Source organism: Rhodotorula graminis (genome assembly GCF_001329695.1).
Source record: "Rhodotorula graminis WP1 unplaced genomic scaffold RHOBAscaffold_6, whole genome shotgun sequence".
NCBI classification, from domain to species: domain Eukaryota; kingdom Fungi; phylum Basidiomycota; class Microbotryomycetes; order Sporidiobolales; family Sporidiobolaceae; genus Rhodotorula; species Rhodotorula graminis.
In genome coordinates this window covers 1,448,862-1,476,819 of record NW_017264933.1, presented here as the reverse complement: position 1 = coordinate 1,476,819, position 27,958 = coordinate 1,448,862, and the positions used below count along the sequence as shown (strand labels likewise).

At 67.2% G+C, this 27,958-nt stretch overlaps 13 protein-coding genes across 13 annotated transcripts; 5 read left to right on the top strand and 8 right to left on the bottom strand.

Moving 5' to 3' along the window:
• Positions 1 to 363: 363 nt before the first annotated feature.
• On the bottom strand, positions 364 to 1,912 carry RHOBADRAFT_53567 (uncharacterized protein; the record flags this gene model as incomplete). Its single annotated transcript, XM_018416899.1, has 6 exons — positions 364 to 661; positions 732 to 965; positions 1,049 to 1,335; positions 1,434 to 1,514; positions 1,587 to 1,661; positions 1,729 to 1,912. 6 exons carry the CDS (start codon positions 1,910 to 1,912, stop codon positions 392 to 394), a joined length of 1,131 nt encoding a protein of 376 aa, XP_018271655.1. The 3' UTR covers positions 364 to 391.
• Positions 1,913 to 3,263: 1,351 nt separating this feature from the next.
• On the top strand, positions 3,264 to 6,416 carry RHOBADRAFT_26973 (uncharacterized protein). The gene is made up of 8 exons (XM_018412773.1): positions 3,264 to 3,461; positions 3,545 to 3,697; positions 3,776 to 4,796; positions 4,885 to 5,351; positions 5,437 to 5,574; positions 5,661 to 5,855; positions 5,930 to 6,148; positions 6,218 to 6,416. Exons 1-8 carry the CDS (start codon positions 3,303 to 3,305, stop codon positions 6,236 to 6,238), a joined length of 2,373 nt encoding a protein of 790 aa, XP_018271654.1. The 5' UTR covers positions 3,264 to 3,302; the 3' UTR covers positions 6,239 to 6,416.
• Positions 6,417 to 6,827: 411 nt separating this feature from the next.
• Positions 6,828 to 8,071, top strand: RHOBADRAFT_53565 (uncharacterized protein; the record flags this gene model as incomplete). The annotated part of the gene is made up of 1 exon (XM_018416898.1): positions 6,828 to 8,071. The coding sequence occupies one exon, from the start codon at positions 6,828 to 6,830 to the stop codon at positions 7,941 to 7,943; it is 1,116 nt and encodes a 371-aa protein (XP_018271653.1). The 3' UTR covers positions 7,944 to 8,071.
• A 349-nt stretch (positions 8,072 to 8,420) lies between these two features.
• On the bottom strand, positions 8,421 to 9,039 carry RHOBADRAFT_53564 (uncharacterized protein; the record flags this gene model as incomplete). Its single annotated transcript, XM_018416897.1, has 4 exons — positions 8,421 to 8,438; positions 8,507 to 8,647; positions 8,723 to 8,857; positions 8,926 to 9,039. Coding segments are annotated over 4 exons (407 nt in total), but the record flags the coding sequence as incomplete, so codon positions are not given.
• A 485-nt stretch (positions 9,040 to 9,524) lies between these two features.
• Positions 9,525 to 12,750, bottom strand: RHOBADRAFT_66453 (uncharacterized protein). The gene is made up of 18 exons (XM_018418967.1): positions 12,581 to 12,750; positions 12,480 to 12,491; positions 12,400 to 12,410; positions 12,294 to 12,319; positions 12,090 to 12,226; positions 11,921 to 12,017; positions 11,826 to 11,840; positions 11,662 to 11,753; positions 11,503 to 11,563; positions 11,075 to 11,438; positions 10,856 to 10,940; positions 10,712 to 10,778; positions 10,547 to 10,634; positions 10,431 to 10,476; positions 10,258 to 10,359; positions 10,126 to 10,179; positions 9,917 to 10,064; positions 9,525 to 9,842 (listed from the first exon to the last, which is right to left on the bottom strand). Exons 1-18 carry the CDS (start codon positions 12,658 to 12,660, stop codon positions 9,660 to 9,662), a joined length of 1,668 nt encoding a protein of 555 aa, XP_018271651.1. The 5' UTR covers positions 12,661 to 12,750; the 3' UTR covers positions 9,525 to 9,659.
• Positions 12,751 to 13,114: 364 nt separating this feature from the next.
• On the bottom strand, positions 13,115 to 16,010 carry RHOBADRAFT_53562 (uncharacterized protein; the record flags this gene model as incomplete). Its single annotated transcript, XM_018416896.1, has 10 exons — positions 13,115 to 13,260; positions 13,333 to 13,400; positions 13,596 to 13,728; positions 13,855 to 14,370; positions 14,454 to 14,565; positions 14,644 to 14,745; positions 14,820 to 15,183; positions 15,266 to 15,582; positions 15,661 to 15,742; positions 15,818 to 16,010. 10 exons carry the CDS (start codon positions 16,008 to 16,010, stop codon positions 13,231 to 13,233), a joined length of 1,917 nt encoding a protein of 638 aa, XP_018271650.1. The 3' UTR covers positions 13,115 to 13,230.
• Positions 16,011 to 16,847: 837 nt separating this feature from the next.
• Positions 16,848 to 18,326, top strand: RHOBADRAFT_53561 (uncharacterized protein). The gene is made up of 6 exons (XM_018416895.1): positions 16,848 to 17,426; positions 17,497 to 17,608; positions 17,667 to 17,747; positions 17,825 to 17,887; positions 17,989 to 18,087; positions 18,194 to 18,326. The coding sequence occupies exons 1-6, from the start codon at positions 16,875 to 16,877 to the stop codon at positions 18,292 to 18,294; spliced, it is 1,008 nt and encodes a 335-aa protein (XP_018271649.1). The 5' UTR covers positions 16,848 to 16,874; the 3' UTR covers positions 18,295 to 18,326.
• Positions 18,327 to 18,880: 554 nt separating this feature from the next.
• RHOBADRAFT_53560 (uncharacterized protein) lies at positions 18,881 to 19,499 on the top strand (the record flags this gene model as incomplete). Its single annotated transcript, XM_018416894.1, has 4 exons — positions 18,881 to 18,994; positions 19,063 to 19,197; positions 19,273 to 19,413; positions 19,482 to 19,499. Coding segments are annotated over 4 exons (407 nt in total), but the record flags the coding sequence as incomplete, so codon positions are not given.
• A 276-nt stretch (positions 19,500 to 19,775) lies between these two features.
• RHOBADRAFT_65044 (uncharacterized protein) lies at positions 19,776 to 20,513 on the bottom strand. The gene is made up of 2 exons (XM_018418638.1): positions 20,210 to 20,513; positions 19,776 to 20,132 (listed from the first exon to the last, which is right to left on the bottom strand). The coding sequence occupies exons 1-2, from the start codon at positions 20,258 to 20,260 to the stop codon at positions 19,875 to 19,877; spliced, it is 309 nt and encodes a 102-aa protein (XP_018271647.1). The 5' UTR covers positions 20,261 to 20,513; the 3' UTR covers positions 19,776 to 19,874.
• A 929-nt stretch (positions 20,514 to 21,442) lies between these two features.
• Positions 21,443 to 22,056, bottom strand: RHOBADRAFT_14491 (uncharacterized protein; the record flags this gene model as incomplete). Its single annotated transcript, XM_018412205.1, has 3 exons — positions 21,443 to 21,692; positions 21,768 to 21,857; positions 22,004 to 22,056. The coding sequence occupies 3 exons, from the start codon at positions 22,054 to 22,056 to the stop codon at positions 21,443 to 21,445; spliced, it is 393 nt and encodes a 130-aa protein (XP_018271646.1).
• Positions 22,057 to 23,417: 1,361 nt separating this feature from the next.
• On the top strand, positions 23,418 to 24,060 carry RHOBADRAFT_65043 (uncharacterized protein; the record flags this gene model as incomplete). Its single annotated transcript, XM_018418637.1, has 3 exons — positions 23,418 to 23,654; positions 23,736 to 23,813; positions 23,932 to 24,060. 3 exons carry the CDS (start codon positions 23,418 to 23,420, stop codon positions 24,058 to 24,060), a joined length of 444 nt encoding a protein of 147 aa, XP_018271645.1.
• A 689-nt stretch (positions 24,061 to 24,749) lies between these two features.
• On the bottom strand, positions 24,750 to 26,671 carry RHOBADRAFT_53557 (uncharacterized protein; the record flags this gene model as incomplete). The annotated part of the gene is made up of 6 exons (XM_018416893.1): positions 24,750 to 24,915; positions 24,997 to 25,042; positions 25,123 to 25,797; positions 25,877 to 26,161; positions 26,313 to 26,384; positions 26,477 to 26,671. 6 exons carry the CDS (start codon positions 26,669 to 26,671, stop codon positions 24,797 to 24,799), a joined length of 1,392 nt encoding a protein of 463 aa, XP_018271644.1. The 3' UTR covers positions 24,750 to 24,796.
• A 272-nt stretch (positions 26,672 to 26,943) lies between these two features.
• Positions 26,944 to 27,857, bottom strand: RHOBADRAFT_14607 (uncharacterized protein; the record flags this gene model as incomplete). Its single annotated transcript, XM_018412213.1, has 3 exons — positions 26,944 to 27,195; positions 27,258 to 27,733; positions 27,806 to 27,857. Coding segments are annotated over 3 exons (780 nt in total), but the record flags the coding sequence as incomplete, so codon positions are not given.
• Positions 27,858 to 27,958: the final 101 nt, after the last annotated feature.

Genomic DNA, 27,958 nt, shown 5'->3' with positions numbered 1-27,958 from the left:
TGTCGTACGGGAGCGCCAGGCGTGGCAGAGGGGGCCAAAGTGGCCGCGAGGATGCAGCAGGCATCCGTGCCTGGCTGCTCGAGGGCCTGAGCGAGCCCTGTCGAGGCGAGAAGCTGACGGACGAGAGCGCTCCGAACCAGGCGACGCCGCGGCAAGCTGCTCGCTTACCAAAGCCGCTTCTCGGCGAGAGGGGCGAGTCGGATTGCCATTCGCTCTTTCAGTGAGCGACCAGTGGCCGAGTCGGGACGAGCCGACTCGTGCACGGTCGCTCGCGCTCGACAACGACGCCGACAGGCGACCAACGTGGACGAGCTCTCGGTCGGGCACGCTAGAGAGCTCTCGTGCAGCCTCGTCAAGAGTCGTCACGTCAAAGGATGACAGCGTTGCACCGCTACACGACCTGAAGCTGGGCCCCTTTGCGTCCCGCGCTCGCGCCGTTCCACCAGTCGCGTGCGGCGACCCACTTTCCACCCTCCTTCTTGACCTCGGTGAGCGCGACGCCCTCGACCGAGTCGCTGCAGCGCAGGACGAGCTGCTTCGAGGTGGGTTCGAGCGCGACGGTGCCCGGCGGCGAGTCGGCGAGGACGGCGGGGAGCGGGATCGGGCGATGCGAGAGGCGGAGCTGCAGTTGTGCGTCGGCGAGAGCAGTCCAGAGCGGGTACTGTGAGGGCAAGGTGTCAGTCAAGAAAGGGCTCGGTCTGAGGGAGGGAAAGAGAGAGAGAGAGACGCACCTGATGGCCCACGCCTCGCTGCAGCCGGCACACCTCGGCGGCGCTCGTCTGCGACCAGTTCACCCTCGCACAGCCCTTGTCTAGCTTTGGCGCGAGGCACGCACGCTCCTCGCCTTGAGGCTGAGCCCGCTCTTGGTGTGCCTCGAGCGTGCGAAGGACCGAGACGAGGAGCTCGCCGCCCGCTCGGGCGAGAATGGGCTCGAGCGCGAGAAAGTTGGCGTGTGGCGGAACGTTCTGCGGTGATGAGGAGGACACAGGTCAGTGAGGTGACCAGAAAGGGCTCAAACGAGAGGGCGAGAGGCTGCAGGACTGACCACAGGTTGCTGAGCGAGGATCCTGCCGCGGTCAAACTTGCCTCGGCTGAGCTCTTGCACCGTGACGCCCATCGACTCGCCCGTCACGCCGTCGGCGTCGCCGACGATGATGCCGCGCTGGATCGGGGCGGCGCCGCGCCAGCGAGGGAGGAGGGACGGGTGGACGTTGAGGGCGTTCAGGGGGAGGAATAGCGACAGGAGCGAGGTCGGGATGAGGTGACCGAACGAGGCGGTGAGGAGGACGTTGGCGGCGGGTGGTGGACCGTTGCTCTCGGCAACGAGGAAAGGATCTGGCGGCTGAGGGGAAGAGGCGCGCAGCGCGGCGGACAAAGGTGCGTCAATTGCGAGTTCGAGACGGTACGAGGTCGAGGAGAGGGTCGACATGGACGCGCCTGCCACCCTTTGAGCAGGCTTGACGGCAAGGCGATGGTATTGACGCCGAGCTCTTCGGCGAGCAGTCGAAGCGGCGCTGCGGACGAGGAGCAAGTCAGTCTGACGGGTCGTGCAACGCTCACCAGGTCGAGGAGGTACGGGGACGGACGACGATGGACCTCCTTGAGGCGCCTGCCCGTGCGCTGATCGGGCGGGACGACGACTGTGAGCGAGTCGACAAGGTCTGTCGGGGCGGCGAGGGTGAGTGACAGGTCTCGACGAGCGTGACGACGAGGGGAACGGGTGCGTACCTGCCCTTGCCGAGTGGAGGCTCGAGAAGACGTCGCACGAGAAGGCGTCTGCGCCAAAGAAGAGGAAGCGGCGGCGAGTTGTTGGAGGAGCTGGCGAGGTCGAGAGGCACCTGCGCTTGTGCGGGTTTGGGCAGGGTGCACGAGAGCGGGTGCACAGCTTGATCGAGCTCCTGGCAGCGAGCATGTGCGGCCCAGGTGAGCGTCACGAGAGCGAGTCGACGAGGACGACGACGACGACGACGACGACGACGACGAGCGGACTGACAGGCTCGTCACCTCTCGTCCTCGCTCAAGCTGCTCAAGATGGCGTCCCAGGCCATGCCGCACCCGCCTTTGCCCCCCGGCTGGCGCGCAGAATGGTGCGCCCCGTTGTCCCTCTCGTCCTCCTCCCCCTCCTCCCCCCTCCACGTCCCCTCACACTGACCCTCGCTCCCCCCGGTGTGCTGCAGGGATGGCGCAGTCGGCCGCACACTCTTTGTCGGTGAGCTCTCCCCTCCTCTCTCCCTCGCCCCTCGCGCCCGCCGTCCCCTCGTTCGGCCTCCACGGGCGGCCGCCGACCCCACGCCAGCAACCGCCGCAGCCGCGTCGGCAGCTCGCCGTCGTGCAGCTCGAGCGCACCCGCCAGCCTGCTCGCATCTCCTGCGCCGTGCGGGCCGTCAGGCTGTGTGCGGCGCCCTCGCCGGTGAACCCCCCTCGACCAGCCCTCCTTGTTGTCGCTCGCGCTCGACACGCACCACGACGCCTCCCAGAGCTTGGCCAGGACATTCGTACTGACCCTCTCTACCCTCGCAGAAAACGCCACCGGTCGGCAGCAGTACAACTTCCCCGCCTCAGCTCCCCTTCCTCCTCCCGGCCAGCGCCCCTTCCCCGGCGCACGGCACGGCGTCCACGCCTCGATCTCGGCCCCGATCTCGACCTCGCCCGTCAAGACCAACTCGTACGGCGCACGTGGCCCTCCCGTCTCGCCCTACCGCAACGGCCCGCCTGGCGCACCGGGTCTCGGCGGCCGCGGTCCACCACCCATCCCTCCCTTTGCCGGCGCCACACCCGCCCAGCGTCCGGCAGCACAAGATGCCTACGCCGCACAGCAGCCGCAGCAGCAGCAGCAGGCGCCGATGGCTCAGCCGACGCCCCCTCCCGGCTCCGTCGCGACCCCGCCGCCGCCTTCCGCCACGCCCGACCAGGTCGGCGCCCTCCCGAGCCGCAGGCCCGGCCGCCGCCAGTACGCCCGCGACACGGCCGCCTACCTCGCCGGCGACCTCGGCGCCAACGGCGGCGGCGGGCCCGCACCCGGCGGCCACGCGCACACGCAGAGCGCCTTCTACTCGCCGGCGAGCGCGGCCGCGACCATGGGTGGCCACCCGGGTGCGCCAGTGGGAGCGGCGTACGGGCAGGCGGCTCCCGTAGGCCCGCAGGACCCGGGCGCGGGCGCCAACGGCCAGTTCTTCAGCCCAGCCGGCGGCGCGGACCCTTACTCGGCGGGCGGCGCGCAGCCGGGCGGCGCGCCGGGCATGCAGGGCGCCGGGTACGGGCAGCAGCCGGGCCAAGGGCAAGGGCAGGGGCAGCCGGCGGCCATGGCGGGCATGACGAGCCAGTTTGGCCAGATGGGCCTCGGCGGTCCCGCGACGGGCCAGAAGATGGTCAACGCCGCCAACGTCAACCTCATCAACGCGCCCGTCAACCCGCTCGAGCTCATGACGGTCGAGCCCCCCGAGATCAACCTTCCGGCCAACGTGCGTCTTCGTCGTCCTCCCCTCCTCGCCCCTCGCGTTCCCGCCGTCGAGCAAAGACTAACCCTCCCTCCTCTCCCTCGCAGGCCTCGTTCTCGCAGTCGCCGACCCGCAACGCCGACCCGTCGTACCAGCGCATGACGATGAACGCCGTCCCGACGACCAACTCGCTCCTGCAAAAGTCCAAGGTGCCGCTCGCGCTCGTCCTCACGCCTTACCGCAGCCTCAAGCCCGGCGACGTGCGTCCCGCCCCCTCTCTCTCCCTCCCTCCCTCCTTTCACCTTGTCGCGACGGTGACTGACTCGCGTCCTCCACAGCCCGAGGTCCCCGTCGTGTCCGACACGGTCATCGCCCGCTGCCGGCGGTGCCGCACCTACATCAACCCCTACGTCACCTTCATCGAGGGCGGCCAACGGTGGAAGTGCTGCATGTGCAACCTGTCGAACGAGGTCCCGCAGCTGTTCGACTGGGACCAGGAGAAGAACGAGCCGGCCGACCGGTACGCCCGCCACGAGCTCAACTCGTCGGTCGTCGAGTTTGTCGCGCCGACCGAGTACATGGTCCGCGCACCGCAACCGCCGATCTACGTATTCGTCATCGACGTGTCGTACTCGGCCGTCACGTCGGGCATGGTGGCGACGGCGGCGCGCACCCTCCTCGAGTCGCTCGACCGCCTCCCGAACGAGGACAGCCGGACCAAGATCGCCATCATCGGCGTCGACTCGTGCCTGCACTTCTTTACGCTCGCCGAGGGTGCCGCCGAGCCGTCGATGCTCGTCGTCGGTGACCTCGACGACGTGTTCCTGCCCAAGCCCAACGACATCCTCGTCAACCTCGTCGAGGCCAAGGCCGGCATCGAGAACCTCCTGTCGCGCCTCAACGACATGTTTGTCGAGACGCACAACACGGGCAACGCGCTCGGCGCCGGCCTCCAGGCCGCGTTCAAGCTCATCTCGCACGTCGGCGGCAAGGTCGTCGCCCTCTCGGCGTCGCTCCCCAACCTCGGGCCCGGCGCGCTCAAGCCTCGCGAGGACAGCAAGATCCTCGGCACGAGCAAGGAGTCAACCCTGCTCGCGGCGCAGACGGGCTGGTACAAGTCGTTCGCGATCGAGTGCTCGAGGTCGCAGGTCTCGGTCGACATGTGGCTCTTCTCGAGCGCCTACACCGATGTCGCCACCCTGTCGGGCCTGCCGCGCTACACCGGCGGCCAGACGTACTACTACCCGAGCTTCAACGCCGCGAGGTCCGAGGACGCCCTCAAGTTTGCGCACGAGTTTGGGACCGTCATCGCCGACCCGATCTGCCTCGAGGCCGTCATGCGTGTCCGGGCTTCTCGAGGTGCGCCCCTGTCGTCCTCCTTCCCTCGGACCGCACGAGCGAGCCGTCGACTGACCTCGTCGCCGACGAACCTCTTTGTCGCGCGCAGGAATCCGCATGTCGGCGTTCCACGGCAACTTCTTCGTGCGCTCGACCGACCTCCTGTCGCTCCCGGCGGTCCCGATGGACCAGAGCTACGCCATCGAGATCCAGATCGAGGACCCGATCAGCGCGCCGTTCGTCGTGTTCCAGACGGCCGTCCTGCACACGACGGCGTACGGCGAGCGCCGCATCCGCGTCGTCACGCTCGCGCTCCCGACGACGAGCTCGATCTCGGAGTTGTACGCGTCGGTCGACCAGGTCGCGCTCGCGACGCTCCTCGCCAACAAGGCGGTCGAGCGCAGCAACCAGGCCAAGCTCGAGGACGCGCGCGACGCCGTCCACAACAAGCTCGTCGACATCCTCGGCACGTACAAGGCGACGATGACGAGCTCGGGCAGCGGCGCGAGCCCGCAGCTCGTCGTCGCAGAGAACATGAAGTTCCTCCCGCTCCTCATGCTCGGCCTCCTCAAGAACGTGCGTCGTCGCCGCCCCTTCCTCTCCTCCTCCTCCTCTCCTTCCACGACGCGAGTCCCTGACTTTCTCTCTTCCTCGTGCGCAGACCGGTATCCGCCACAGCACCATGATCCCGTCGGACGTGCGCGCCTACGCCCAGGCCCTCATCACGACCTTGCCGTCGCAGCTCCTCATCCCGTACCTGCACCCCGTCTTCTACTCGCTCCACAACATGCCCAAGGAGGTACGTCTCGGCCCCTCACTCACTCGTTCTCCCATTCCTCGTCGTCGTGATGAGCCGACACTGACCTCGTCGTGCGCGCCTCGCAGTGCGGCACCATCTCCGAGTCGGGCGTCATCCTCCCGCATCCTCTGCCGCTCACGTCCGAGCGGCTCGAGCGACACGGCCTCTTCCTCATCGAGGACGGCCAGAACATCTTCCTCTGGGTCGGTCGCGACGCCGTCAACCAGCTCATCCTCGACGTGTTCGACCTGCCCTCGTACGCCGACTTGCGCAGCGGCAAGGTGCGTCTCGCTCCTCTTTCTCTCCTTTCCTCCGTGTCCGTCCCCTCGCTCACGTCGTCCGCCTCGCGTCGCAGGGAACGCTGCCGGTCCTCGACAACCCGTTCTCGCAGCGCGTCAACGCCATCATCGGCAAAGTGCGCGAGCAGCGCCGCGGCCCGTACTACCCGCACCTGTACATCGTCAAGGAGGACGGCGAGCCGGCGCTGCGGCAGTGGGCGTTGAGCTGCCTGATCGAGGACCGCATGGAGACGCTGCCGAGCTACCAGCAGTTCCTCGGCAAGCTCAAGGACTCGGTACGTCCCCTCTTCCTTCCCCTTTTTCGCGCTCTGCCTGGATCTCGTCCTGACTTTCGTTTCCTGCAGGTCAACGACAAGTCCTTCTAGACGAGCGCGCGACCGTGTCGGCAAAAGGGCTTTCTCCCCCTCCCTCTGTCGGCCCTGTCTTTCCGACCTCACCCTCTCTCTCTCGGTCCCGAATCCGCCCATCATGGTCTGTCGATACCCCCTGTGCTCCCTCTTCCTCTCTTGAGCCCTGAGCGCTGCAACGCATTCGAGCAGCGAGCGTTGCGTCGCCGCACGAGAGACAGTGCGAAAGCTCTCGCGCTCTCTCTCGTCTTGCTGCGGCCGTTCGCTCTCGCCGGGCAGGGTTCTGCCTGCGCAGATCAGATGACCGCACGATGAAGCCTCGTCAAGCGAGTCGAGTGGGCGGATTTGCCGAGGCCCGACCGGAGCGAGCGAGAACGGGTCATTGCGAATGTTGCTGCGGCGGCCCCTTCCTCGCCTGACAGGAGGCGTGTGTGCTGCAACCGCCTGACTCGCCCGTCGCAGCGCTCGTACGCGCAAGCACTCGAGCCCTCGAGCCGTCCACACCCGTTGGACGAGGCCACGCGGGCCCCCACCTTTGCGCCGCTCGTCGACGTCGGCCGCCCGCCGCTCCCCCTCTTGATCTCGCTCGCCCTCGTCCGACCTCGCCATGGACGAGCTCCCGCTGAGCTTCCAGGGCCTCAAGTTCGACACAGCCGGCAGTCCAGCCCCGTGGACCACCCTCCCCTCCAGCCAGGGCCCGCTCCGCCCTCGCGTCCTCGTGTGCGCCCTGGTGACGTTGGCCCGCGTCCTGCACGAGTCGGGCGAGCAGAGCCACATCCTCGCCGCCGCCCTCGACCGCGCACGCCACGCCCACGACGACCAGCGCTCGACCGTCGCCCGCGCCAAGCTCGCCGTCCTGCACGCCAGCCGCGCCGCCCAGGTTGCGCATGGCGAGGCGCGCCGGATCGAAAAGCTCAGCGCCGTCTTCCGCCAAGGCGCCGACCGCGCCGTCTCGGCCATCGACCGCAAGGTCCTGCGCCTCGTGCGCGGCGGGCGCCGCGTCCAGGACGCCCTCAGCGAGGCGGGCCGGCGGCGAGGCGACACGGGCGGCGACGACCCGCTCGATCCTTACGGGTTCGTCGAGGAGCTCGCCCTCGACCTCGACTTTGACCAGGTCGACGTCGTCGAGGGCACCAAGGCGGCCGACGACCCGCTCGGCGACGAGTGGCAGACGATCGAGGACGACCTCGTCGCGACCCTCGCCGGGCGCGTGATCGACAAGGCGAGCCCGCGCCTGACGAGCACGTTCCGCATGCCGCCCCTCGACGGCGCCGAGGCCGACGCCGAGCTCGACGCGCTCCCGGCGAGCCTGCCGCCAACGCCGCCAGCGTCGGTCCACTCGAGCGAGCCCGACGACCCCGAGGGCGACGCCGACGAGCTCGACCCAGACGAGGACACGATCGCCCGTCTGCTTCGCCCCATCGTCCACCCTGTCGTCGCCCTCCTCCACCACCTGCACGACCTCCTCGGCAAGCGCCTCACCTCGTCGATCGACGCGTTCGAGTCGCTCGTCCACGCCTCGTCGGCCGCCGTCGACACGCACCGCCTCGCGACGCAGCGCCTGACCAAGTGCGCCGCCAAGCTGCGCGACCTGCGCGAGCTCGAGCGGCGAGCGCTCGAGGAGTTCGAGCGTACGATGGACGAGCTGCGGGACGTCGTCGTCGAGCTCGCCAAGTGGCGCAACGGCGTCGGCGACGACGACGACGACGGCGATGGCGACTAGCGGGTTCGCAAGCTCTCCTTTCCGTCCTTTCCCTCCTCTCTCTGTCTCTCTGCTGCTGTACATAGCGTCGTACCCCCCTCATTCGTCTGTCCTTGTATTCTTCCGCAATGCACTGCCGTTCTAGCTTTGGATTCGCTCTGCATGCGAGAGAGCGAACTCGAGAGTACCACGAGGGCTGTCCGCCGAGAATCGCTCGCGTGCGAGGTCTCGAGAACGGCGCTCTCACGGGCAAAAGAGGCGGGCTCGATGGACAGGATCGCTTGCTCGTGGCTCGAAACGTCGTGCAGGGCATCTACTGAAGGCCTTTACAGGCTCGCGGAGGCGCGTGGCTCGTCTCGCTCGGCGAATGCGGCTCGCAGCCGTCGATGAAGCGCTCGCTCGGACCGCCTTGGCGAGTCGGCGCCGTCAAGGCGACGGAGCCGGGTCGATGTCGTGGGGCCGCACAGCTGGTTGATAGTTAAGGAAGTCGAGCGCCGTTCAGCGCACCGAGAAAGCCTGCGAGCGAGGGAACGAGAGCGTGAGTTCCGGAGCGACAGGGACGAGGACGCGAAGCTGGAGCGCACCTGCACGCTCGGGTGGCCATGCTTTGCGTTCAGGCTCATGATCTTGGCAAAGACGTCCTGGGCCGATGGCGGGCTCGGACGAGCGGGCTGAGTCGGCGACGAGGAGCGGTTCGTGCGGGGCGACGACTTGACCGAGTGAGCCTGCATCGCGCGACACAATCAGCTCTGTGCTCGTCGTTCGACGGACGCAAAGAGAGAGAGCTGGCGTGCCTGGACAGAAGGGTGACCGTGACGAGCGTTGAGCGCCATCACCTCGCGAAAGATGGCCTCGGACGAAGGAGGAGGCGTCGGCGGCGAGGTCGAGCGGCGCGAACGCGAGCGCTTGAACAGCTTGGCCATGAAGGTCGACGTCTGCTTCTTGAGAGAGAGTACGTCAGTGCGAGGGACAGGTAGCGAGTCGAGAGAGGGAGGAGACGGACCTTGGGCGAGGAAGAGCCGCCGACGAGCGCGGTCGACGAGTTGACGGTGTGAAGGGACGCGGCGTCGTTCAGCATGTTGGTATGTGAGGTGGGCGAGTCGAGAGTCGTCGAGAGGGGCAAAGCGAGAGTAGAGGAGCTGTGTAGCTGGCGAGGAGGAAGGAAGGGAGAGAGAGAGCCGGCGTCGTTACGACTACGTCGAGCCGTCTCTCCTCGCGTCGAATCGAGTCGGGTTCCGCTGCGAACGACGAGCGAGTCAGTCGCGAGCGGCTATACTCGTCGCTCGTCGAGTCCTCTGGAGCAACGAGAGGGCGATCGAGCCCGGTTTTGTCGAGTCAGCCCTCGTGTCGAACGTAGTTCGGCATCCCGGCCGAGGAGAGGGCGAGGGTCAAAGCGTCGTCGTCGCAGAGCGTTCCCGCTCTGTCAGGCGCACGTGTAGCTCGTCTCTCTCGGCTGTCTGCGACTGTGTGCGCCACGAGCGAGGGCAAGCAACGAGCAGCAAAGGACATGGGCTCGAGCTCTGCCGAAAGACTTCGACGCGAGCAGTGCGACGAGAATCTGCCACTCTCCCTTGCTCTCGCGCTCGCTCAACGGACCATGAACGAGATCGATCTATGTACATGCGATTGCAAGAGGGGATCATATACGGGCGCAGGTGGGCGACAAAAGGAGAACTCGTCGGATTTGGGAAGGTCCCGGCCGAAGACGCTCTACCGCGACGAGCGAGCGCTCGCTGTTCACGCCTTGACCTTGCGACCATGCTTACCGGCGTGTGCAGGGTGCTCCGAGCCGACGACGGTCCCATCGGCGCTTGAGCGCGCGTCGGTCTCGTCGGCAAGCTCGCGGTGTGCCGGCTTCTCGGCCACAGTCTTGCGCTCGGCCTTGAGACCGTCCTGGTAGTCGTGACGCGAGTCGGCGCCCTGTTGATGTACGACGAGTGCGTCAGGCGGGCCGCCAGATACCGAGGAAAGGAGACGAGGAAGAGAGCACGCACGGGAGGGACCCAGCTGCGCGACGTCCACGGCTTGACGCTCGGGTCGTTGTACATGATGTCGACGTTCTCGAGCGACAGGCCCGACGACTCGTACAGGAAGAAGTAGACGATGATGGCGCCGGCGATGTTGCAGCCAGCAAAGACATAGCTGCGACGGGCGGACGAGGTCAGGATGGTCCTTGGATCGGTTCAGAATGGGCGAGACGCACCCATAAGAGTAGTTAATGTCGCGAGTGATGAAGGGCGTGAAGAAGCCGATAAGGCTGTGGGCGAGTCGGAGCAAGAATGTGAGCCTCGGTCTGGGAGAGAGAGAGAGAGAGTCGGCGAGGGACCGTGCGCACAAGTTCCAGATCCAGTTCGAGGCGGTCGCGAGTGCGCCGGTCTTGGCACGTGCATCGTTGCGAGGCGTCTCGCCAACGAGGGTCCAGATACCGGGCGCCCAACTGCGACGACGGGGTGGGAGGGTCAGTTGCGACGATAGAGATGAAAGAGGGCTAGTCGGGCCGGGACGCACGTCGAGGCGTAGCCGAGGATGAAGAGGCACGACGAGACGATGAGAACTGTTGCGGTGGAGGCAGGACGAGTCAGGCGTCGCATCAAGAGTTGGGGAAGCGGGAGAGGAGGGCGTACGAGTACCGATGCTCTCGTTCCCTTCAGGGTTCTTGGCAGTACCCGCCGACGCGTAGACGATGAGCCATGCGCCCTGCCACAGGCCACCCTGCGAACGGTCGAGCCTGAGGTCAGGGATTGTCGCCGAGCGCGAGCGAACAGTTGCGGCGAAAGAAAGCGACTCACAACGATGAGGGGGATGCGGCGACCAAACCGCTCCATGACGTAAAGCCCAATGAACGTGCAGCCAAAGCTGTGAGGGTGCGCAAGGCGTCAGGACTGCTCGGACTGCTCGAAACCCGTCGGAACGAGTTTGAGAAGGTCACGCACTTGACGGCGCCGAGGATGATTTGGGCGACGAACGGGTCGACGTTGCCGACCGATTGGAAGACCGTCGTGCCGTAGTAGAAGAAGTCTGCGAGGAAGGCGTCGTCAGGATCGAGGCCTTGAGCAGGTCGACGACCAGGTCGGGGAGGACGACGACACCTCTGCCGCCGCCTCGCCCCCATCCGACAACAGGCATACTCGAAGAAGAGAGAAGGAACGTACAGTTGGCGCCGGTAAGCTGCTGGCCGGCCTGGAGGACCATGAGGAGGACCGTGCGGTAAAGAAGCTTGTCCTTGGGCTTGAAGCAGTCGATCCACCGGAACTTGTCCATCCTCGACTCGCGGTCGACGGCCGCCTGCATCTCGTCGCAGGTCTGGCGGACGGTATAGTCGTTGTCCTCGGGGCGAACGCCTCGGATGCGGCAAAGGGCGCGCTCGGCCTCCTCGGGCCGGCCTTCGCCAAAGAGCCAGCGCGGCGACTCGGGCGCGAAGAGGATTCCGATCATGAGGATCAGGGACCACAGTGCCGTCAAGCCGCAGACGATGCGCCATGAGGCGCCGCCTTGGTCGAGGTAGCGAGTTCCGATCTGTTCGCGAAAGAGGGGGTCAGTGCCCTGCTCGAAACGACAAACGGCGAGAAATGCCTCTCACCGAGATGCAGTAGGCGACGAGGATACCGGCAGTAATGGCGAGCTGGTAGGTCGCGACGAGGCTAGAGGGCAGGGAGAGGGAGAAGAAGCAGTCAGCTCACGTCGGAAGGTCGAGACGTCGTTCTCGCCCGCTGACCTTGAGAGAGAACGCTCGACTCACGTGCCGCGAATCTCCTTGGGGGCCGTCTCGGACTGGTAAAGAGGAACGACAGCCGAGAGAGCGCCGACGCCCAGGCCGGTGACGATGCGACCCTGCGCGAGAGAGTCTGAGAGTCAGTCACGCGCTCGTCTCGAGCGCCAAGTGACCCTGCCATGACGACGTACGATCATGAACTGGTACTGTGGATGCGCGAGAAGAGGCTGTCAGCTGTGATGCGCTTGGTCCGAGGGGAAAGACGAGGGAGGGGTCGAGGACGCACCCAGGCCGTGAAGGACGAGCACTGGATCACGATGCCGATGCAGAGGACCATGTTGTCGACGACGATGGCCTTTTTGCGGCCGAGACGGTCGGCGAGCCTGCAGGGCATGCGCAAGAGTGAGTACCTCGCCTTGAGAAGGCCGAGAAGCAGAGAGGGAGAGGCGACGCACGTTGCGCCGATGAGCGAGCCGAACAGCGTTCCGATCGACAGCATGGCGACGATCAAGCCCGAGCGCACGGTGCTGAACTCGCACGACGCGGGATTGCCGGCCTCGGTGCACTGGGCGAAGCGCAACTTGAAGTCGTCCTGCGCGAGGATGACGACGGGTGAGCTCGTCACTCTTGCTCCGTCGAGACGAGCGAGCGGGACGCACCATCTCGAGGAAGTCGGCGATTTGACCTGTGTCGCGCAAAGAGAGCAAGTCAGCGAATCGTCGTTCCCCTCTCCCACGAACGTTCACGCCGTCGCAGCTGGCGCACCCGTGTCATAACTGCGCGCCGAGGGGTTTGGTCAGGTCTGGCACGCTGTGCACGCTCGTAGAGCGATCGTAGGGACGCACCCGAAGAGGAATCTGTAGGAAGAGGAGGGAAGGGAACGAGCGAGAGGTGAGCTTCCCGACCTCGCCGGTTCGAGCAAGGAGAGAGGGTCGGCCGGACGCACCCGCCGATGGACGAGAAGACGGCTAGGACGATGGCCGTCAAGCCGACGGGCGCGCCGTGAACGTGGAAGGTCACGGGCATCGTGTGCGCGAGTTGAGCGAGGTCGCTGGCGAAGCGGAAAAGGCGGGGGAGGAGGTTCCGCGGCGCGCGAGTTGGAGAAACGAGGAGTGCAGGGAGGTCCAGCGGAGCAAGGAAGCACGAGAACGTGGGGATACGTCGTCGACGGTGCCCTCGGGCGCGCCCACAAGCTCGAAGCCGAATCGTTTGCGTCATGCGAGTCGGAGCCCGTGTGACACGGGAGCGAAGGTCGGCCGCCGGGCGCGGAAGGAGGGCTGCCGCGCTTCGGGCTGACGCTGGGCAGGGCAAGCGCATCATCGCCAAACGTCGACGCGGTGCCGAAGCGGCCAGGTCTCGGGCGAGAAAGGGCGGAGCGGAGCGCAGAGTGGCTCGCCCCGCTTCGGCGAGATCAGAGCGTGCTCGTCTTTGCTCCCGTGTGCACGATCGACAGGCTCTCTCTCTCTCTTACCGAGCAGCAGGCGATGCGCAGAAAGCCCAGCTTGCAGGATCCCGGCCTGCTCGAGAACGACCCACTCTCGCCTCGCCGTCCTCCTCCTCGAGAAGGCCGACCCTCCTCGCGCACCGCTCGCCCCCTCACTGTATCCGCTCGTACGACCAGATACGCTGCACGATCGAGATCATCAGGAAAAGTCGCCGGAAAAATGGGCCGGGCGAGAGAGAAGAGAGAGGACGTACGGCGCTCCAGTCGCCCGAGCCCGTGGCGATGAGACCGTGCGGTCCCGGCGAGACGGCGACGGAGATGACTGCGAAGACGTGACCGAGAGAAGGATATTTCGGGGAGCGGCGAGGGAGCCAAGGACGCAGAAGTGGAGGAGGGAGGAAGGGGGGGGGGGACGAGGCCGAGGTCAGGATGCCGAGCTTCTCGGACGTGTGGGCCGCATCGGCGAGCGCATGCTCCGTCTCGCCGCCTCGACATAAAGAGAGACCGGTCGACGCACCCGAGTTCTTGTGCCCCTGCAGCATGAACTGCGCCTTTGCCGTCTTGGGGTCCCAGAACTGCACGCCGCGGTCCTTGGACCCAGACACGATCCAGGCGCCGTCGGGCGAGATGTCGACCGAGAGCACGTAGTCCTGTATCGACGAGAGAAAGGGATGGCGGGGAGAAAGAAGGCGACGAGGGAAGGAAAGAGAGTCAGGACCGGTCTCGAGGGAGCGAGACGACAAGGGAAAGTGGTCGACCACGACGACAGGACGCACCTTGTGGCCTTGGAGCGTCGTTAGGCAGGTCGTTTTGCCGCCCTCGCCGACGGGCGCGTCCTTGACGCCCGCAGCGAGCGCCGCCTTGAGCGAGCCGATGTCGAACATCTTGAGCGTCTTGTCGAGCGAGCCCGACACGAGGAACTTGCCGTCGGGGCTGAACGCGACCGAGTAGACCGAGTCGCGGTGGCCCTTGAGCTTGTCGAGGAGCTGGCCCGACTCGGCGTCCCAGATGCGCACCATCGTGTCGAGCGAGCCGGCGGCGAGGAACTTGCCGTCGGGCGAGAAGACGACCGACGTGACGCCAGCGTCGACAGGGCCGTTCTCGGCGATCGTAATGTCGTCGATGGCGAGCGTGTACAGGCAGGTGCCCGACTCGAGGTCCCACATCTTGGCCGTCTTGTCGCCCGAGCCCGACACGAGGCGGCGACCGTCGGGCGAGAACGCGAGCGAGTAAATCTCGCTCTTGTGGCCCTGGAAGACCTGCGAGATGCGCTTGTGGGCGAGGTTCCAGATCTGTGACGGCGAGGACGCGAGGAGGATTAGTCTGGGCGAACGAGGTGACCGGTCGAGGCGGTGACGGGAGGAGCAGGACGCACCCGAACGATGCGGTCCTCCGAGCCGGTCGCGAGGAACTTGCCGTCGGGGCTGAACGAGGCCGAGCGGATGTAGTTGTCGGTCTTGGCGCCGGCCGTCTCGTCAAACAGGACGCTGTCGGGAGGACGAAAATCGAGGTCAGGCTCTGCCGGTCCAGGACGCAGGAAGGGGAGGAGGAACGGAGAGACGCACGCGATCTTGGCGCCCGTCTTGGTGTCGTACAGCGTCGTGTTGCGGTTGCAGCCCGTCGCGAGGACCTTGCCGTCGGGCGAGAAGCGGACGCAGCAGACGACCCTGCGCGAGAAGGAGGATCCTCGGTGAGCTCTCGACACGGCGACTTGGGGAAGGATGAGAAAGGGGGGACGCACGAGTCGTGGACGAGCGTATGGACGAGGCCGACGTCGAGGACGCGCTTGACGTTGGGGTTGAACATCGTCATCCAGTCGCTCCCCTCCTTCTTGAGGTCCTTGGGCGCCGTGTCCGGGTCGAAGCTCGTCACCTCGACAGGCTTGTCGTCCTTGAGCGACTGCGGCGGCTGCTGCTGAGCGGGCGTCGATGCTCGAGAATGAGCGTTCGAGGCGGCGGCGATGGCGGGGACGGCGGACGCTGAGGGAGGGAGAGGCGACGGGTGCTGGAGGGGAGGACCGCCGGGAGGCCCGGTCGAAGGAGGGCGAGAGGACGGATAAGGAATGGCGGCCGGGGCGTGGCGTGGCGGAGGAATGGACGCTGCACCTGCAGGGTCACGAGGGTCAGTCTCTCCCGCCTCGGGCGACGACGACGACGCAGAGGGCGAGGGGAACCAGCTGCGGCGCACCTTTCCTGCGGTCCTCGTCGTCGGTGCGCATGCGCTTGTTCGGGTGCTCGGCCTCGCGCTCGCCGCCCCTCCCGTTGGCGCCCGAGCCGTACGGCCCCGGCTGCGCAAAGTCGCGCTCGCCGTCGCGCCCCGCAAACACGCCTGCGCTCCCGGGGCGCGCACCGGGTGCCGGCGAGATCATGGGCGGAAAGGCGGAGCGACTGCTCGGGCCCGACAGGGACGGGTTGCCCGCCGACGAGACGGACGAGCGCGACGAGTCGAGCTGTTGCCGCAGGCGCGAGTTCTCCTCCTGCAGCCTCGAGTTCTCCTCCTGCAGACTGCGCACGATGGTAGAGCTTGTCAGTGTGGGCCCGAGCGAGAGAGACAGGGTGCGATCGAGGACTGAGGGGACGTACACGCGCTTGTCGTCGTGGTACTTGCGCTCGAGGTCGTACACCATGGCGCGCATCGCGTTGAGCTCGCTCGCGTGCGTGTGGACTGTTGCGGCAGCTCGACCGTCAGGATGCTGTCGCCGAGGCTGAGGAGGAAGGGAAGGAGGAGAAGAGGACGCACTCATGGCCTCGTACTCCTCGCGCTGCGCCCGCAAGACGCTGCCCTCGCCGGCGACCTGCTCAAACTCGGCCTTGACGAACTCGAGGAGGTCGTTGAGCCGCTGCGCGTTGGGATGCGGCGGAGCGACGACGCCGACGACTGGGCCCGACGGGATGCCCGCGGCCTGCGACGGCGCTCCCGGACCGCCGTGCATGAGGCCGTTGAGCGGGTGAGCTGCGGCGGCGGCAGCGGCAGCGGCAGCAGCGGCGGCCGCCGGGTGGCCTGGCGGCGCTCCCGCCGAGTTGGCGGCACCCGGGTTGGACCCGGACGCGGAGCCTGGCGGCACCGAGGGCGGGTTGAGGGCGACGGCGCCGAGCGGGCGGTGGTCGTACACGCCGCGCGAGGCCACTGTCGAGGCGAACGTTGGACGAGGGGCGGCGACGCGAGGGCAAGGTCGGAGACGAGGGCGAGATCGGCGCGAGGTGTTTGGTCGTGGGCGGGCGGACGGTCGAGGAGGGGGGAGCAAAGGGGGGTGCGATCGGGAGGGACAGGGAGGACGACACGGTCAGTGTGGTGCTCGACAGACTGGTTCGAGGACGGTGGACGCACTAGTGGGAGCGCGGGTGCGGTGTGTGCGAGGCTGGCGGACGGCGACGTGTGGTCGAGGTCGAACCGAACGCGGAGGCGCGGGAGGAGGGGCTCGAGGGCTCGGCGGGCAGTAGGCTGTTGGGCTGCGTGTGCTGGTTCGGCAGTGGCGCACAGCAGGTGTGTCGCGGTAGCTGCTCGGCCGGGGTTGACGAGGTGAGGAGAAGACGAGGAGGAGGAGGAGGAGGACGACGGCGGCTGCGGCACACCCAAGTCGAGATTCCCTCGGCGGGCAAGGGCCGCCAGGCACACGCTTCGCTCTTGCCGCGGGGTAAAGCACTCCCCTCGATCGACGCTCGAGTCGCCGTTCTCGTAAGCTCTCCTGTCGCCGGCTCGCCCGGCACCCGCGCCTTTGTTCCGTCGTCGCTCGCCTCGCTCTCGTCCTGCACTCTCTCTCTCGCTTGCGTGCACCTGCGGCCACCAGCAGACCAACATGCCGCTGTTGAGCCCGACGTCGACGCTCCTGTGCTCGTCGGCCTTCACGACCGCCTACCTCGGCTCGATCTACCTCCTCCCCTCGACCCGGGTCAGCCTCGCCCAGCAGCCTGCGCCAGCCGACCCGCAAGATGTCGCCACCAGCGTCTCGGCAGCAGCGCCCGACCGCCGGGACCGCAACCACCCGTCCGTCATCAAGGCTCGCCTCGTCGCCGTCTCGCTCGCGTCGGCAGCGTCCTGCGCCGCCTTGCCCGCCGTCCTCCAGCACGCGGCACCTGCCACCTACCCGTCCTACCGAGCCGCGATCCCTGCCGCGGTCCGGCTCCTCGGCCTCTCCCTCCCCTCCTCCTTCTCCACCTCCTCCTCGACTCGCTGGGCCGACCTCGCCCGCCTCGTCGCCTGTCCTCTCGGCCTCACGGCGAGCCTGTTTGCCGGCAGCTTGTACATCCTCGCGCTCGACGGCGACCTGCCAGGGCAGGCGCGAGGGCGCTCGTGGGCCAGCTGGACGGCCAAGTTCGGCGGGTGGAAGGGCGTGCGCAACTATATCCTGGTGCGCTCTCGATCTCCCTTTTCGGTCCTGCGCTCACCGTCAACAGAATCTGACTCTGCTCCCCATGCAGGCGCCCTTGACCGAGGAGCTGTCGTTCAGGAGCTGCGTCGTCGCCGCGTCTTTCCTCGGCGGCTGGAGCCGGCGCAAGCTCGTCTTTGTCACGCCCTTGTGGTTCGGCCTCGGTGCGTCTCGACCTCTCTTTCAGTCTGTCGGCCATCCTGACCGTCGCTTGTCTCGCAGCCCACGTCCACCACGCCTGGGAGACGTACCTCGCCGGCGGTCGCACGAGGAAGGCGCTCATCCAGGGCGTGCTGCAGTCGAGTGCGTCCCAGCTCTCGCTTCTCGTCTCTCTGTGTTCTACTGTGGGTCCGTGATTGACCGGACACCTCGTCTCGCAGCCTTCCAGTTCGTCTACACGACCCTGTTTGGCTGGTTCGCGACCTTCCTCTTCCTGCGGACCGGTCAGTTCTCTCTCTCTCTCTCTCCCGCCCCACGTTCAGTCCGGCCGACTCGTCGAGCGTCGAGACCATGTCCTGACAGCATCTGCTCCTTGCGCTCGCAGGATCCGTCGTTCCGCCCTTCCTCGCCCACGTCTTCTGCAACGCCATGGGCGTCCCGCAGCTCGCCTGGGCCCTCAAGGTCTGGCCTGAGAAGAGACTCTGTGCGTCGCACCCTTTCATCTCTGCCTCGCCGTCGTCGCAGCCGATCAGGCTCAAGTCGGCCATTCGCGAACGGTTCGTACTCACGGTTGGCCTTTTCCTCTGCAGCGCTCTGGGCGACCTACCTCGGTGGCATCGGCACCTTCATCTATGGCTTCTGGCGGTGGACCGACCCGGTACTGTTCGGCGGGAGCGTGTACTGGCCGTAGAGCCTGCGAGGGCGCAACGAGAGCAACTTTCGCACGAGTCCTGCCCGAGTCTCTCGATCTTTGGCGACGCGGGCTTGCTCGCCCGCCTGCCGCAGCTTCGACGGCAAAGATGGCCTGCCCGATAGCGTTGCGAGGTAGCTGCTCGCAGGAAGGTCGCCCCACGAGACGGTCCTCCGTGCGCCCATGTCTGTGTCCCTTGCTGCCCGCTGCCCGCTCTCGCTCGTGCCGCACACAGTCGCAGACAGCCGAGAGAGACGAGCTACAGACGCCCAGAGAGCGGGAACGCTCTGCGACGACGACGCTTTGACCCTCGCCCCGCCCGCCTCGCCTCGGCCGGGATGCCGAACTACGTTCGACACGAGGGCTGACTCGACAAAACCGGGCTCGATCGCCCTCTCGTTGCTCCAGAGGACTCGACGAGCGACGAGTATAGCCGCTCGCGACTGACTCGCTCGTCGTTTGCAGCAGAACCCGACTCGATTCGACGCGAGGAGAGACGGCTCGACGTAGTCGTAACGACGCCGGCTCTCTCTCTCCCTTCCTTCCTCCTCGCCAGCTACACAGCTCCTCTACTCTCGCTTTGCCCCTCTCGACGACTCTCGACTCGCCCACCTCACATACCAACATGCTGAACGACGCCGCGTCCCTTCACACCGTCAACTCGTCGACCGCGCTCGTCGGCGGCTCTTCCTCGCCCAAGGTCCGTCTCCTCCCTCTCTCGACTCGCTGTTTGTACCTCGCACTGACGGACTCTCTCTCGAGAAGCAGACGTCGACCTTCATGGCCAAGCTGTTCAAGCGCTCGAGTTCGCGCCGCTCGACCTCGCCGCCGACGCCTCCTCCTTCGTCCGAGGCCATCTTTCGCGAGGTGACGGCGCTCAACGCTCGTCACGGTCACCCTTCTGTCCAGGCACGCCAGCTCTCTCTCTTTGCGTCCGTCGAACGACGAGCACAGAGCTGATTGTGTCGCGCGATGCAGGCTCACTCGGTCAAGTCGTCGCCCCGCACGAACCGCTCCTCGTCGCCGACTCAGCCCGCTCGTCCGAGCCCGCCATCGGCCCAGGACGTCTTTGCCGAGATCATGAGCCTGAACGCAAAGCATGGCCACCCGAGCGTGCAGGTGCGCTCCAGCTTCGCGTCCTCGTCCCTGTCGCTCCGGAACTCACGCTCTCGTTCCCTCGCTCGCAGGCTTTCTCGGTGCGCTGAACGGCGCTCGACTTCCTTAACTATCAACCAGCTGTGCGGCCCCACGACATCGACCCGGCTCCGTCGCCTTGACGGCGCCGACTCGCCGAGGCGGTCCGAGCGAGCGACCGCTTCGAAGCACTGCGCACTCGCCCACTCGCGGACGCGACGTTCGTCAGAGCTCGCTCGACCGCCTCTAGCAACGCGATCCTGCAATTCGACGACCGTGACCTGCCCCTGATCGCGAGAGAGAAAGAAAGAGAGCGAGCTCGCCTCTCAACGACCGCGCCGAAAGATAAGCGGGCAGGGTGGTATATCGACTGCACAACAAGCGCACACTGCGACAAAGCGCGTCCTCCTGTCCGGCTGCTGCTCCTGCCACCTCGCCGCTCGACCTCAAACAACGAGCGGCAGACCCGCCGCCGGGCCCGCCGACTGCTCCTGGACCTGCACCTCGTCCTGCGCCGACTCGTGCACCTGCGGGGCCGCCGCCGCCGGCGGCTCGTCGCCGGGAAGCGGCTTTGGGGGCCACTCGACGCCGGGCACGGACCCGCCGGCCTCGAGGATGGCGCGCTCCTCGAGCGTGAGGAACCTGCCACCGGGTCCGCGAGGGCGGCGCATGGCGTGCTTGTGGCGCGACTCGTGGAGGTAGGGCTGCGAGCGAGAGGGCAGAGAGCGTCAGTCGGCGTTCTGAAAGGAGAGAGAGAGAGAGAGGAGAAAGCGAGGCGCACCTTGCGCTCCCTGCTGAGGCGGCCCATCTCCTCGAGGCGGGCGCGCGCCATGCGCCGCTTGAGGATGCGGTGGTACTGCTTGGCGTTGACGTACAGCGGCTCGGCCTCGTCGTTGGCGGCCGCCTCCTGCAGGACGGCGCCCGCCCCTGCCGCCGCCGCCGCGCCTGGGTCGAGCGGCGAGTCGCCCGCCGGCGTCGACGCGTACGACCCGGTCCCTGCTCCGTGACCGCCGCCACCGCTGCCGCCACCGCTGCCCATCGTCTCGTCGACGTCGTCCTCGTCGCCCTGCTCGCCCACAACGTCGTCGCCCTCGGCATCGTCGTCGAGCAAGCCGACGGCAGCCCTCGCCGCCGCGCTGCGCTGCGTCTTGCGCCCGCTCTTGCGCACGCCCGCCTGCTGCGACGCGTCGTGCGCGCCGTTCGTGTCGGTCGCGGTCGCGGCGGGAGGAGCGCGCGCCTTGCCCTTGCCCTTGGCCGCGCGAGCTGGCGGCGCCGAGGCCGGACCGGCGGCAGCGAACGCGTCGTCGCCGTTGTCGCCGCAGCCGTACGCGACGGGCGTGCTGTGGCCGTTGCTGCTGCTGCCGCTGCCGCCGACGACGTCGAGCGCCCGACCGGGTGCGGCTCCGAGGTGGTGGTGGACGAGTCCTGGCGGCGGGCCAGCCGAGCCCTGGGCGGTACCGAACAGGGCGTACGGGTTCGAGTAGTTGGCCGAGGAGGAGGAAGGTCCGGGTGCGCCGAGGAGCGGGGTCGAGGTCGCGAGGGGGAGGGACGACGAGTCGGGAGGAGGAGCGGCGGCGCCGTAGTTGCTCGAGAAGAAGGCGGTCGCGGACGGCGGTGGCGGCTCGTGCTGCTGCATCGCGTGTGTGCTCGTGCCCGGGCGTGCTTGCTGCGCGTGGGCGGCGTGGGCGACGTGGTGCGGGTCGGACGACAACAAGGCCGATGAGGACGACGCGGGGGCAAAAGGCGCGCTCGGCGTGGCGGGCACGGTGCCGGCAGGCGACTGCATGGCGGCTGCGGCCGTCGCTGGGTCGAGCAGGAGGATACGATCGCGTCGACAAGAGCAGGTCGAGCCCTCGGAGCCGTCTCTCGCCCGTTCCCGCCGGGAATCGCCTAGCTCGACTTGCTCGTGGCGACCAGGGACGGGCAGAGTGCACCACTGCGTTTGATTATATCGCTACAACAAGGGGGAACAAACGACTCGAGAGAGAGAGAGAGAGAGAGAGAACCGCCAGGCTCAGTAGAAGCCCTCGCCCGCTCCGCCAAACTGGTCCTCGGCGCCGTCGAGCGCACGGTGCTTGAGCACCTCCTGGCTGAACTGGCCCTTGATCTTGCCGAGGAGGAGGACGAGGGCACTGAGGGCCTCCTGGACCGCAATCACGGGCGTCTTGGACCCGTCCGTCTGGACCTTGAGCACGACGCGCGACTCGAGCGGGTGCGGCACCTTGTAGCCCGCAAATATGACCGACGGCAGGAGCAGCAGCTGACTGTGGGCGACGGGCGAGAGTCAGTCGCAGGTTCGTGAAGGCCCGTGCGGGAGAGGGAGAGAGAGAGGGACGCACGAGCGCAACATGTTGGCGAGCGTGTGGTCCTCCTTGTTGATCGTGAGCGTCGCCGCGTTCGGGATCTTGGTGTCCTCGTCGACGGTGACCCTTGATGACGAGCGAGAACACGAGCGAGACAGAGGGGACGAGAGGAGGGGGACGAGGTGCGCGCGACGACGAGAGAGTTCAGCTCGCGGGTTCTCCTGGACGGCTCGACGCGAATGGATTGCAAAGGGCGAACGCGAGGTGCTCACTTTGGCTCGCCGTCCGCCAGCACAAACATCTCGTAACGCGAAGGCGCGTTCATCTCGACGACGCGGCTGGGCCCTGGTTCTACTCGATCAAAGGGGTGGACGGGTTCTGTGCGACGGGGAGAAGAGTGCGTGTCAGTGACTCGTGCTCGTGAGGTGCGGGACTGGGTTGCTCGAGCGCGCGACGAGGACGACGAGGGACGACGACGAGGTGGATCAGATTATAGCACATGTTTTTTCGTCACCGCCGCATGTTGCACGCCCTCGAGAGGGTGGTGTGCGCGTGCTAGGGGGATTGACAGATTGATTAAAAGTATACAGCTGTTTTCATCATGTGAAGGGAGGGGAGGGAGGGGGGAGGGGGGTGCTCGAAGACGACTGGCGGCGAGGCGACCGACGCAGTCCAGAGTCGAAGTAGGGGGACTCGAGTGCTCACGTGGGATGTAGTGCGCAGGCTTGCTGCAGTCCTGGCGGGGTTGTTGTGCGGGTTGACGAGCGAGGTGTGGGAGGTCGAGGTGGGCGAAGGCGAGTCGAGGATGCGAGGCGAGGGCGAGGGCGAGGGCGAGTCGAGGTGGTGCGGGAGCAGGTGAAGAGCGAGGCAGCCGAATGAACGGCTCTCGGGAGAAGTAGCAAGTGAGAGTGAGGGAGAGAGAGGGAAGGGCGGAAGAGTAGCTCGCCCCCAAGTCGAACTTGAGCCGGGCCCGCTGCGCTGCGCCGCCTGCCGACGCTCCCCTCTCTTCTCTTTGGACTTGCTCGCTGCTTCCCAAGGTTAGCCACGCCCCCTACTACCTCGACCTGTCCACACTCGTCGCCCCCGTCCACCCTCCCGTCCCCAAACCACCCTCGCCCGACCTCTCCTCGTCCTCGCCTCGTCGCCGAAAAAGGTCGTCGCTCGACCCACCCCGTCCGTCCTCGCCCTCTGCCCGCCTCGCCCGCCTACCTGCCGCCACCACACCCGCATCGACCCCCCAGTCGAGCCCGCCCACCCCCGACTCGAGCCGCCCTCGTGCCGCAAACCTCGTCCCCCGCCCTCCTTGTCGTACCTCGGCTCCACGGCGACGGCCCACAGCGGCTTGACCAGGGTCGCACAGCGTCTCGAGCAGGGCACGGCGGGCAGGCTCGGACGGGCACAGCGATTGCGGGAGCGCGTCGACGCCGTGCGCGCGACCGGGTCGTGCTCGTCGCGAGCTCGGCGGCGTGCGGCGGTGCTCGACCGCGAGCGGTGCACGGCGGGGCAGCGGACGGGCGACGGTGCGGCAGGAGGTTCGACGTGGGGCAGAGCTGCACCGGTCGAGGAGCTTGGGCGGGCTCGCCGAACGTCCAGCAGCACCACCTTGCCTCGCATCCTCGAGCAGCCTCACTGACCCTCTCTCCTCTCCTCCTCGCCCCCTCTCCCGTTCCCCGTCACAGGAGAATCATGCCGACCCGCTTCTCGAACACGCGCAAGCACAGGGGGCACGTCTCCGCCGGTCACGGACGTGTCGGCAAGCACCGCAAGCACCCGGGAGGTCGTGGTCTTGCCGGTGGTCAGCACCACCACCGCACCAACTTTGACAAGTACCACCCTGGTTACTTCGGAAAGGTCGGCATGCGCCACTACCACCAGAACAAGGCCGCCCTCTGGCGCCCGGTCGTCAACGTCGACAAGCTCGCCGTGCGTCCTCGCTCTCTCTCTCTCTCGCGGCGCACCTCGAGCCGAGCATCACGTATCCTGACACACCTCTCCTACCCGCAGACCCTCATCCCGGCTGAGCAGCGCGACGGCCTCACGGCCTCGTCGACCGTCGTCCCCGTCATCGACACCCTCGCTGCCGTGCGTCCCCTCTCCCTCTCCTCTTGGCGCGCTCTCCCCTCGCTCGGCACGAGGCGAGTGCTGCTTGCAAAGTCGAGTCCTGGAGCCTGACCTGCATCTTCGTTCCCCCATCTCGCAGGGCTACGGCAAGGTCCTGGCCAAGGGCCGCCTCCCGGCCTACCCGATCATCGTCAAGGCGCGCTACGTCTCGCGCCGCGCCGAGGAGAAGATCAAGGCCAACGGCGGTGCCGTCTCGATCGTCGCATAAGTGTGTCGTTGCGGCGAGCGGTTCTGGTCGGTCGGTTTCCCGGGGGGAAGAGGGGAGTCTAGCGGCAGGGTGATCCACTGCAACTGGCTCCGTGTATGACCCACCCCCTCTTTTTCTTCTTCTGTCTCCTCGTCCGTCTCTGCGAGCACGAGAGCGTCCGTCGCCGTCACGCTCTGAGTGAAAGTGCGAGAGCCGCGAGAATTCGAGGACGAGGAGCCTCCTTCTCCCTCTTTGGCCCGCTCTGCCTGCGAGCCCGCTTCCTCTTCTGCTCGAGCGTGCGACCCAGACGGCTCGAGGCGAACGAGGTCGCCCTCCTCAACGTTCGACGTCCCTTGCCGCACCGGCCTCTCGTCGCACGAGCGTTCGTCGCATCTCGCTTGGACCGGTTTCTCGCACTCTGCAGCGGCTCTCTCGCCGTCTCTCTGTCGCTCTCGCGACTCTGGCTAGCGCTCTCGACGATTCCCTAGATCGGCGCAGAGACAGCGAGGACGAGCGCAAGAGACCGCGCTCGAGCCTTCTCAAACTGACGGCGGCTCGATACGGCCTGAGTGTGCTCGAGAGCAGCTTCGCCTGCGCACCCTTACTCGCTCTGGGGCCCTCGAGGGCGGCGAGCCCGTCGAGGGCTGTCTACTGGCCCAAGTCGCTCGAGAACGCGCCGGTCGCTCTCCTGCTCTCGGTGGCCAACGCAGCTGAGCAAGTCGTCTATGCAGCCGCTCTACCTCGTGCCCTCGACCGTTTACAGCAACGTCTTGCCGTCGCTCTCGCTCTCGACGCCCTTGAACCCAGTGTCGCGGCTGTACACCTGCTTGCCCCGGAGGTAGGTCGACCGGACGGCGCCGGTGAGCGTGAGGCCCTCTGCGTCGGGCGGCACAGGGGCGAGTCAGTGAGCGTCGAGGAACAACCGAGGACACCGAGAGAGAGAGAGCGAGGACGCACCGTACGGCGAGGCGCGGTTCTTGAAGTGCAGCTCGGACTTGCGAATCTGCGAGCGAGGAAAAAGGACGAGCCAGGTTCGCTTCAACGCGCTCGAAAGTGGGGAGAGAGAAAAAGAGAGGGACGCACCGTGAACGACTCTTGCGGGTCAAACACGACAAAGTCGGCGTCGGCGCCCTCGACAATGGCGCCCTTGCGGCCCTCGAGGCCGACCTGCTTCGCGGGCGTGCTCGCGACCCACTCGAGGACGCGCCGCATCTCGACGCCGCGCTTGTGCGCCTCGGTGAACAGGAGCGACAGGCCGAGCCCGAGCCCGCCAATGCCGCCCCACGCGCCCATAAAGTCGCCCTCGTCGAGCTTCTTGAGCTCGGTGACGCACGGGCTGTGGTCGCTCACAACAAAGTCGATGTCGCCCGCAAGGAGCGCGTCCCACAGGGCGTCGCGGTTCGACGCGGCGCGGATCGGCGGGCAGCACTTGAACAGGGTCTGGCCTTGGGCGATCTCCTCGGCCGACAGGGTGAGGTAGTGGAAGCACGTCTCGACCGTCATGGGGAGCTTGAGGTCGTTGCGCGCGCGACGGAGCGCGGGGAGGGCCGACGCCGCCGACAGGTGGACGATGTGGGTGCGCAGCGAGGGGAACTGGGCGGCGCAGCGGATGATGAGGTCGATGGCCGACTCCTCGAGCGACGGCGGGCGCGAGTCGAGGAAGGTCGAGTAGGCGGCCGGGTCGGCGTGACCGTGACCGTGCTGCTGCGACGCCGGGTTGTCGAGCTCGGCGTGGAACAGGAAGAGCGACTTGGCCTCCTGCGGGCGGAACGAGAGAGAGAGGTCAGTGCGGCTCTCGCGCGATCGCGCCGACGACGAGGAAAAGGGGGGGACGCACGTTGAGCTCCTTCATGGCGGCGAGGATCTGCTGCTCGTTGATGCCCGGGAACTCGTCGACGCCGCTCTCGCACAGGAACGCCTTGAAGCCCTTGACGCCCTCGTGGGCGAGCGGCTGCAGGTCGGCCGCGTTGTCCGGAATGACGCCGCCCCAGAAGCCGACGTCGATGTGGCGCTTGCCCTCGGACGCGGCGAGCTTGGTGTGCAGGTTGGCGACGGTCGTCGTCGGCGGGATGGCGTTCAACGGCATGTCGATGACGGTCGTCACGCCGCCGGATGCTGCCGCCTGCGGGTGCGCCTCGAGTCAGCTACTGTCTGCCCCACGACTGTGTGCGTGGAAGCTCCTCGCACAGCAGATCCCACCTCGACACGAGGTCGAGGAGGCTCCGCACGACGAGTCGCCATGCATGCTCGAGGAAGAGGAACAGTCGACGCACGGCCGTGCCCGTCTCGAAGCCCTCCCACTCTGTCCTGCCCGGCTCATTGAGGTGGACATGCGCGTCGACCAGCTGCACGACGAGGAAGGGGGGGACGAGAGGTTCGATCAGTCCGGCTGTACGGCGCAGAGGGGCAAGGGAGAGACGGGGGACGAGGGACGCACACCAGGAAGGAGCCACTTGTCGCCAACGTCGACCCAGTCGTCGTCCTGGGTGCCCGCTGGCCGCTCGAGGAGGCGCGGGTGCACGGCGGAGATGGTGCCCGCGGGGAGCTCGACGACGACCGTGCCTGGGGCGCCGTCTGGTGCCGAGGCCGAGTAGACGCGCGACGAGAGGAAGTAGCGCGTGCGGGACGACATGGTGCGCTGGGCTCGAGCTGAGGAGAGCGAGCGGGCGAGGAGGGAACACGAGCGCGCGGACGGAGTGGGGGCGGCGACAGCGGATCTCGCTCCCGGTCGCACAGGACTGCTCGCAGCTTGCTCGCACGTTCTCTCGGGCACGGTCCAATGCAGAAGACGGCGACGAAAGGAGGCGAGACGGACAGCTTCTCTCGAACGGTCCTCGCGAACGGATCCACCGCGTCAAGCTGCCTGCGCTGCACTCCTGCCTGCCCATCTACAACCCTCGACAGCTACTCGTCGTCGTCGTCGTCGGCAAGCTCGACGATGCGCGGGCCGTCGTCGCCGCCGTGCGAGTGCGAGTGGGCGCCGTCGCCGTGCGAGTGCGAGTGCCCGCCGTGCTGCTGCGCCTGGGCGGCGGCCGCCGCCGCGTCCTTGCGCTTCGAGCTCTTCTTGGACGGCGTGCCCGTGCCGTCCTTGGCCGCCTTCTTGGCCTTTTTCGGGGGCGGCACGTCCCAACCCCACGTCGGGATGAACGAGTCGACCTGCGGGCGAGCGAGGGCGTCAATGACGGTCGAGAGAGAGGAAGGGAGAGATTTTGACGCACAAAGCCGACGTCGGCAAAGAGGTTGGGGAAGAGCCAGATGCCCGGGCGGGCGACGACTTTGGTGACGAGCCACAGGACGAGGCGGACGATGGCGAGGCCAAAGAAGGCGGCGATGAGGCCGAGGACGCCGACCGAGAGGTACCAGACGCCGATGCGCATCTTGACGGGCCACAAGGGGAACATGACGCCGGCGAGGACGACGGCGACCATGGCGACGGCGAGCGCGAGCTGGCGGATCGGGTTGGGGTCGACGAGCCACACATAGTGCTCGTCGGGGGCAAAGAGCTGCTGGGGCACGATCTGGACGGCCTTGACGCCGGACGAGATCGAGGGCCCGCGCTGGATGCGGAGGAAGAAGGTGTGCGGGATGAGCGAGTGGAGGAGCTGGGTCGCGGCGTCGTCCGAGTCGACCTGGGGCACCTTGGCGCCGAGCTTGGCGTAGGCGGGCGAGCGGAGCGCCTTGATGGCCGACTTGCCTGTTGGTGGGACAGAGTGTGAGTGGTTCGGGGATGCCGGTACGAGCGACGAGGAGAGGGGAGAGAGCGGACCCTTGAAGTAGTCGACGCGCTTGCCATTAAGTGCGCCGGTGCGGGTCTTGAGCTGAGCCTTGTTGCGAAGGAAGTCGACGACGCGGCGAGCCTCGGCTGTGAGCGAGGGAGGAGTGTGGCGAGGTGAGCGATGAGACGAGGGAGGGGAGGGAG

Bases quoted from the DNA above. Each gene is read 5' to 3' on its own strand.
- RHOBADRAFT_66453 (XM_018418967.1), bottom strand. From the start codon at position 12,660: ATGCCCGTGACCTTCCACGTTCACGGCGCGCCCGTCGGCTTGACGGCC. The intron at 12,018-12,089 runs GTGCGTCGCCTC...CATGCCCTGCAG, and splicing joins GGCTCGCTCATCGGCGCAAC to GCTCGCCGACCGTCTCGGCC. The intron at 11,439-11,502 runs GTGAGAGGCATT...TTTCGCGAACAG, and splicing joins TCGTCGCCTACTGCATCTCG to ATCGGAACTCGCTACCTCGA.
- RHOBADRAFT_53561 (XM_018416895.1), top strand. From the start codon at position 16,875: ATGCCGCTGTTGAGCCCGACGTCGACGCTCCTGTGCTCGTCGGCCTTC. The intron at 17,748-17,824 runs GTGCGTCCCAGC...CTCGTCTCGCAG, and splicing joins CCAGGGCGTGCTGCAGTCGA to CCTTCCAGTTCGTCTACACG. The intron at 17,888-17,988 runs GTCAGTTCTCTC...TTGCGCTCGCAG, and splicing joins CTTCCTCTTCCTGCGGACCG to GATCCGTCGTTCCGCCCTTC.
- RHOBADRAFT_26973 (XM_018412773.1), top strand. From the start codon at position 3,303: ATGGCGGGCATGACGAGCCAGTTTGGCCAGATGGGCCTCGGCGGTCCC. The intron at 3,698-3,775 runs GTGCGTCCCGCC...CGTCCTCCACAG, and splicing joins GCAGCCTCAAGCCCGGCGAC to CCCGAGGTCCCCGTCGTGTC. The intron at 4,797-4,884 runs GTGCGCCCCTGT...TGTCGCGCGCAG, and splicing joins GCGTGTCCGGGCTTCTCGAG to GAATCCGCATGTCGGCGTTC.
- RHOBADRAFT_65044 (XM_018418638.1), bottom strand. From the start codon at position 20,260: ATGGCGCGCGCCCGCCTCGAGGAGATGGGCCGCCTCAGCAGGGAGCGC. The intron at 20,133-20,209 runs GTGCGCCTCGCT...TCTCGCTCGCAG, and splicing joins GCCTCAGCAGGGAGCGCAAG to CCCTACCTCCACGAGTCGCG.